The sequence below is a fragment of the Phyllostomus hastatus genome, unplaced genomic scaffold (genome assembly GCF_019186645.2).
Source record: "Phyllostomus hastatus isolate PE091 unplaced genomic scaffold, TTU_PhHast_1.1 phas_contig_147, whole genome shotgun sequence".
NCBI lineage: Eukaryota > Metazoa > Chordata > Mammalia > Chiroptera > Phyllostomidae > Phyllostomus > Phyllostomus hastatus.
Genome location: NW_025333603.1, coordinates 8,106,645 through 8,114,258, shown reverse-complemented (window position 1 = coordinate 8,114,258; position 7,614 = coordinate 8,106,645). Strand labels below are relative to the sequence as shown.

The 7,614-nt window shown below is 42.5% G+C and overlaps 1 protein-coding gene across 1 annotated transcript in view; it reads left to right on the top strand.

Annotated features, from left to right (window-relative positions):
* The first annotated feature begins 1,315 nt into the window (after positions 1–1,315).
* ELAVL4 (ELAV like RNA binding protein 4) overlaps positions 1,316–7,614 on the top strand; it is a 145,128-nt gene continuing 138,829 nt past the window's right edge. Inside the window, exon 1 of the mRNA XM_045858777.1 lies at positions 1,316–1,432. Coding sequence (XP_045714733.1) covers positions 1,415–1,432 — 18 coding nt within the window. The 5' untranslated portion in view covers positions 1,316–1,414. The remainder of the gene's footprint in view (positions 1,433–7,614) is intronic.

The following is a 7,614-nucleotide window of genomic DNA, read 5'->3' as shown; positions in this document are numbered from 1 at the left end:
CCTTTTACTACCTAATCTTCCTCTTTAGTTTATTTGGGTCAGTTTGAAGGTCTGAACAAATGAAATCCTAAAACAAGGAAAACTTCAGCATCTCAAGAACTGTGAAGTAAAGCAATACACCAAGGATCAGGAGAACTTTTACAATTTTACCTCTTGATTCTCTTGCGACCTGGGGCAGGTCATTTCTATACCTCAAAGCCTTCACTTACAAAGAGGCAGCAAATAAAATGACTGCTTCAATATTTCCATTCTAACACTATGATGCTAAGTAAGTTTACTTCAACCCAGGAAAATCTTCATTTCCTGTATTTTTAAAAATTTATTTTTAGAGAGAGGGGAAGGGAAGGGGGAGTGTGAGGGAGGGACAGAGGGAGGGAGACAGAGAGAGAGACATCACATGAGAGAGAAAAACACCCATTGGTTGCCTCTTGAATATGCCCCAACCTGTGATCCAACCTGCATTCTAGGCATTAACCCTGACCCAGTGGAACCAGCAACCTTTCGTTTTGCAGGAGGACACGCAACCAACTGAGCCACGCAGGTCAGAGTCCTATATTTTTAGTAAAGGTAGATTTTCTTTAGACAGTAATGGGCATTCTCAACAACCCAAGGATCTGAGAATTTCTGAGCCCTGAGAGAAGTTTTTATCAGTGAGGCCAAGGAAACCCCTTTCCTATATTAAATGAACATTGCATTACCCAGCAGTGGACTAATAATAGTTCCGTGGTTTAGGAGGCCACAGAGTAACTGAAACATTTTTATCTGAAATCACAATGCACAAAGGTGTTGGTCATTTTGGGGTTTAGCGAAGTCAATCTTTGTCTCCATTTCTCACTTTGAACATATCTTAGACGCCAATCAACTGGCCAGACATGGCTTGAAGGATCCACTTAATAATTAAGGTGCCCACACACTCTGCTGGGAACAGACCACCTTCCTAACGCTCCTTTAACCAGAGGGTAAGATTTACCCTAAGGGTTCCAAACGGGTCATGTTTGTAAAATCTTAGGATGTGTTTTTGCCAATAACATCTGTCCAAATGGTGTTGGTAGACTTGAACTGCAAAGAATTTTACTTCACTTAAAATTTAAACACATGTAGCAGTATTGGAAAAAAGGGAGGTTTATTCGTTCAACTTTTGGAGCATGACTTGATGCTAAGTCCAGAGCTAGGCGCCTGGGCCACGACGGGACTGACTCTCAGGGATAAGCCCTCCGCCCCTGCGCAGGCGCCCCCTGGAGGCGACGGTGACAAGGACGGGGGTGGCGAAGCAGCGGTGCTGAGGCGCTGAGCTGAGGCTGTGAGCAAGCAAACCAGAGAGCCTGCTAACGCGCTGCGACTCCGTAGACCTTCTCCCGCCAGCCGCGCCGCGCCCAGCCTCTGCCACCGCAAGCCGGACCACTCCACCGAGACGATGCGCCTCAAGAACCAGGTAGCGGATCCCGGGGCCTGCCCGGGGCCCGTAACGCCCCGCCCACCTGCTGTCACGGGCGTTGGCGGCCGCGCGGCCACGTGGCCGCGACTGTGCTGTTCTGATCCCCCAGCCCCGCCACCTCCACTCCTAGGGACACGGAGTGGGGCCTTGTAGGAGAGGGTCGCCCCGCGGCACCTTTGGGGCCACCCCAACCCCGACCACCGCGCAGCAGGGGACTCTCCGCTGCCTGTCTGGAGTTTACGTCCCAGTCACTCCATTGCTCGCCTCCCAGACTTCCGGGCCCCAGAGACAACCGAAACTTGGGTGGCGCGTGTCCCTCCTTGCCCCAACCCTGCAGCCCGGAGAAGCCACAGCCTCGTGCCACTCCCCTCCGCGCTTTTCCTGAGCTATCTTCGGAGTGGCTTTGCTGAACTATCTGGTGGCGCCAAAAAGTCCAGGCGGCTTGGAGCGAGCGGGGTCCCAGGGTGCTGGGCGGGTGCGCGCGGATCCTCTGGGGGCTCCTCCGCGTGACAGCCGCTAATTGAGGAGAAGCACCACCCTCCAGTGCTTTTCCCGCTTCAGAGCCCGCTGTGGCCCTGGACCTGGGGGTAGTTCTAGAGGACATTAAGAGTGCGGCTTCTTTTGTACTAAGCAGTGCTCCTGTTCGGCGGAGGAATAAAGGGAGGCTCAGGTGTTTGGGAGAGTGTATTTGTGTTGTAATTGTTGCCTCTCTTCGGGCTGGGGATGGTCAAACATTTGGGATTTGGTAAACTCACGTCTTGAAGTCTTGAACCTGCAGGAGACGAATTCGTTTTAAAAAGGAGAGAATACTCCCCCCACCCCCATAAATTCGTTAAGGGATTTGGGGAGACCACTGGGAAACTGAGGGGAGGGACTTTTAGAAAACAACTCCAGTTTGGGGGAAAATGAGTCACATTGATTCCCAAGGTGTAAACTGGTACTATAATATCTTTCCTCTGGGGAATCAAATACCCACCTCCACAAAACTGTTTGGCACCAGCCCTGTGGGTTCCTGAAAACCTACCTGTGCCCCTTACCTAGCTGCTTTCTTTTAATAGAATCTCTTAACGAGGCTGTTTTACATTGCCCTCCTGCATTTGTGTGCCTAGTTTCTTATAATACTTGCAAATGACACTGAACAAGCGTTAACCTCAGTCATTTCAGAATGTTTGATGTTTTAAGCGAGATGTGAATGGAGCTCCATTCATGAGGGAAGTAGTCTGTGTGAAGTGTTTTGTAAATGTGAGTGGGTTGAGTTTAAAACACTGAATAAAATTAATGTAACTAGGAATGAAAAGGTTCAATACAGATATTTGCCTCCTGGCTTCTGCAAGAAATTGACAGTGCAGTGCTGTTCATAGCCTGTGGCTCCTGGGTGTGGTGGACGATCGCCCTGAGGTTGACCAAGAGCAAGTGTGTGGTTGGACTCCTTCTTTCATTTTCCAAAGCACTAACTCTGTTGTGGGGCTAATGGGGTTGTGACCCACACACCTATACAGAGGATATGCCCCCTCTCCTAATTGGTCTAGAAATACATGAGGGATTTCCATGCAGTTGAAGAACTTGTAAGTAATCCCCTTTAATTTCCATTAGTGTTAGCCTCTGAAACCTTTGCTTGCTTGTTAAAATATATGGTACTTGGTTATGTTTGTAATAGAGGTGGGGCTGTGAGTTTGAGCTGGTGGCCTCATTACTTCCATTGCTAGTGTATTTTTCAAATTAACAAGAGCCTCATTAGCATTTGTGTAGAGGTGATACAATTTCACAAGAGGGATTCTAATAAGAATATTTGCATTTTAAAAAGGTTTTATTTGTATTAATAAAAAGATTTTATATTTAGAGAGAGGAGAAAAAAGGGAGAAAGAGAGGGAGAGAGACATCAATGTGTGGTTGTCTCTTGCACACCCCCTACCAGGGACCTGGCTCACAACCCAGGCATGTGCCCTGACTGGGAATCAGACTAGCGACCCTTTGGTTTGCAGGCTGGCACTCAATCCACTGAGCCACACCAGCCAGAGCTAATTCATATATTCTTGGTTCAGGTCTGATCCCACCACTCAGTTGTTATATGACCTTGCATGCATAATTAACTTCTTGGTCCCCCCCCCCAATCCCCTCTTTTATTCCAAAGAGACCAATGGAGTTAGTGCTAATCTTTGACATGGAAATTAAATGGAATACTGTGTATGTACAGTGCCTGGCATGTGGGCATTCAGTAAATACTCATGTTAACCATCCATAAACAATAGTCATTACCATTACTGCTATTATATCTGCTTAAAAATAAGTACCTATAGTTGGAGAGAGAGGTTGACTGCAAAGAGGCACAAGGGAACTCTCTGGGGTGATTGAAATATAATACTATATTTTGATTGGGGTGTTGACTACAGGGTTTATCACTTTGTCAAAACTCATCAAACTGAACCATTAAGATATGTGTATTTTATTACTTCTCAAAATTAATTGAAAAAATTAACCTCCAAATGTATAAATTTGTATGTTTTTGGAGGTAGGAGTTGATATACTGGTCTAATTCTGCATAATCTAGTGATTTACTTCCAGAAATCCCTCTGCCTATATGCATATTTTCTTTGTCAGGTACATGGCTAACTTTGTCTTCACATGGTTTTTTTCTCTGTGTTTTTATGTCCTAATCTCTTTGTATAAAAACGTCAGCTAAAAACTGGATTAGCATCCACTTTATTTTAAATTGTTGTTCAAGTACAGTTGTCTCCATTTTCCCACTGCCACTTTCCCCTGCCCCACCCATCCCCACCTCCCACCCTCAATCCTACCCTCCCCCTTTGGCTTTGTCCATGGGTCCTTTATACATGTTTCTTGACCACCCTTCCTTTTCTTTTCCCCATTACCCACCTCCCTACTCCCCTCTGGTTATTGTCAGTTTGTTCTTTATTTCTGTGTCTCTGGTTATATTTTTCTTGATTATTTGTTTTGTTGATTAGGTTCCACTTATACTTGAGATCATATGGTATTTGTCTTTCACTGCCTGGCTTATTTCACTTAGCATAATGCTCTCCAGTTCCACCCATGCTGCCTCGAAGGGTAGGAGCCCCTTCTTTCTTTCTGCTGTGTAGTATTCTGTTGTGTAGATGTACCATAGTTTTTTGATCCACTCATTTACTAATGGGCACTTAGGCTGCTTCCAGCACTTGGCTATTGTAAATTGTGTTGCTATGAACATTGGAATGCAGAGGTTCTTTTGAATTGGTGTTTCAGGATCCTTAGGGTGTAAACCCAGCTGTGGAATTTCTGGGTCAAAAAGCAGTTCCATTTTAAATTTTTTTGATGAAATTCCATACTGTTTTCCACAGTGGCTGCACCAATCTGCATTCCCACCAACAGTGTACTAGGGTTCCCTTTTCTCTACTTGTATAACTTCATTTTACTTTAATTACTACCTCTTTAGAGGGCCTATCTCTAAATACAGTCATATTTTGAGGTACTGGAGGTTAAGACCTCAACATATGAATTTTATGGGGACACAATTCAGCCCATAGCACACGATATCTAGTAAAAAACTAACAAGTCAGATTTTAATTCTTGATTTGGAACAGTTCAATTTGAATCTGAATGTATTTCTCTGTTGAAGTGAGAAACCCAAACATATTCATCAGGTATACACACACACGCACATGCAAACATTTTATGTATGAGGCTAATTACAACTGAAGTAGAATTAAGGTCACTGTCCAAGGTGAGTTTAATGTGTGACAGGGTCCACTAAAAATCTTGTCCTTCATTGATTAAAAAAGACAGCTGTGCAGTGGCTTCCTGGTCTTTCTGACTCTATAGCTCTTTGGGCGATGAAAGCAGGAAGGTTTGGCTCCTGTAAAGAAACCATTTAACTCTTTGATATCTTCATACCTAGTTCTATCATTTGAGTGTTTTGTTGGATTTTCCAGTATCTCTGCAACAAAATAATTATACTAGCCCCTCAATGTATATTTTCTACATATTCAAGCCATACATTTTTGGATCCAAATTTACTTCACAGGGAACCTATGTTCACTCAATCAGAGCCTAGTGATAGTTTACTCAGAGGTGTACCTAAACTGGGTACACATCTTCAGGGCTTACTCCCCTTACCAGTTTGAAGTTTATCTCAACTCCACCTATTTATGCATCAGGATGTGATATTTTAAGAAAGAAATCTCTAAACGTCTGTTGTGCAAAAATGGCTCCCAAATGCATTGTGTGTGTTAGTACCAGTTTGTTCTAATTTGCACAGCCTCTGAACAACTGGCAAAGTGGCTAGTGTTGACATGGCAGCTGCCACAGAATCCCCAGGTGCTTTAGGAGTTTTTACATTTTATTTGTGTAATGACAGAGTTTACAGTTATCCACAGTGTGTTAATTACAAACACTTATTATCTATAGTACCAGCTTAATGCTTGATCTTATATTTCCTTTAATAGAAATGTTGCAGCATTTACATTTAATTATAATGGGGATTAATCATCACCTATATGAGTTTTCACCTACAAGCAAAACATTTGGAACAAATTATAGTTGAGATGAGGCTATTAGATTTAAAATACACCACCATAGCTTTCTTTTTTCAACTTTTAAATTTTCCATTAACAAAAACTTGATAATATTATTGAGCCTACTGACATGACTTCACATGACTGGTTGGATGGTTGATTGATTGATTGATTGATTCATTCATTCATTCATTCAATGAATATTTGTATAGGCCAGTCTAAGTTGTAGATGCTTGGGTTGCATCAGTGAACAAAACAAAACATCCCTGTCCATAGGGGCACAAGGGAAGATAGGTATCAAGAACAACCATAATAAATATGTGCATTATATAGCATGTTAGAAGGTTATAAGTGCTATGAGAGGAATAGTAGAGTAGGACAAAGGGGGGTTAGGAGCTTGGTTGGGGGTTGCAATCTTGAAGAGGGTGGGCATTGAGAAGGTAGCCTTTGAACAAACTGGATGGAAATGAAGTTAGCTGTGTGGCTATCTGGAGAATCAGCAGAAAGAACAATCAGAGGCAAGACTGAACCTATAAGGGTTTGAGGAATAATAAGGAGGTCAGTATGGCTGGAGAGGAATGAACAAGAAGGAAAAAATTATAAATCAGATTGTAAGATTTGTATGCTAAAGAAATATTGTCATGGCTCGTTATCCACCAGTGAGTAGACACTTAGCTTTTAAACTAAGCACATTGTAGGTACTTTACAAATATTTGTTGACTGTTCTTTAGCAAATGAACTGGCATTTATAAGAACTGGTCCTGAACCACAAAAGAAAATGGAATAGCTTTCTAGAATTTTTGTTAATTTTGCTGCTGGCAAAGGTTAGGATTGGAGCTGGGAAAGGAGAAGAGCAGAAAAATAACAAGATGCTGATGCGTAGGTGTCTGAGTCCTGCCTGACCATTGTCAAATTGACCCCACTAGGGAAACCATTTTTCACTTAAACAGCTATTTGCTACTGAAACTTTTAACCAGACAGAAAAATTCCAGTCTAGGGGATACTCTTGATTTGAAAGTTTGAATTCTGTAAATCTCAGGAGACCCATACAATCGATTGGCATTATACTTTCTTATTTACTTCTTATAGGATGGATCTTGTAATTATTATATTTGTGTTTTGTTTATAGTTTTTAAAGTATTTTTACATATAATATCTCATTTTACCCTCACAGAAAATCTTTGTATGAGGTAGACAACCATTATTACATTTTGGACTGGTTATCTTCCATCTGACCTCTAGATCTACTCTCTACTCTTTTGCTCATCCTTTCTGTAGCCCTGGAAGCTGACCTTTATAGAATGCATCAGTGAACTCTTGCCTCTGGAAGTATTCAGCCAATGTAAGCACTGGTGGGATATTTGAGGGCAAAAAAAAAAAAAAAGTGAGTTTCAGGTATTTTTTTCCTCAAGCTCCCTTTCTGCTAGGCTACTAATTATCAGTGGTTAGTCCATAGCAGCATCTATCTGTCCTACAGCTACAGCACACTCTCTTTCTCTTTCTCTCTCTCTCTCTGTTCTCTCCAGGTTCAAGCAAAGGTTGGTATTGGGTCACCACTATTGCTAGTCCAGGGTGCTTCATCATCTTTTGATGAATTTTCTTTACTCAATTTTACTCTTTGAGTGTGCCTTCTGTTTCTTGACTGAGACCCTGACTGATACACAGCTTTAAAAA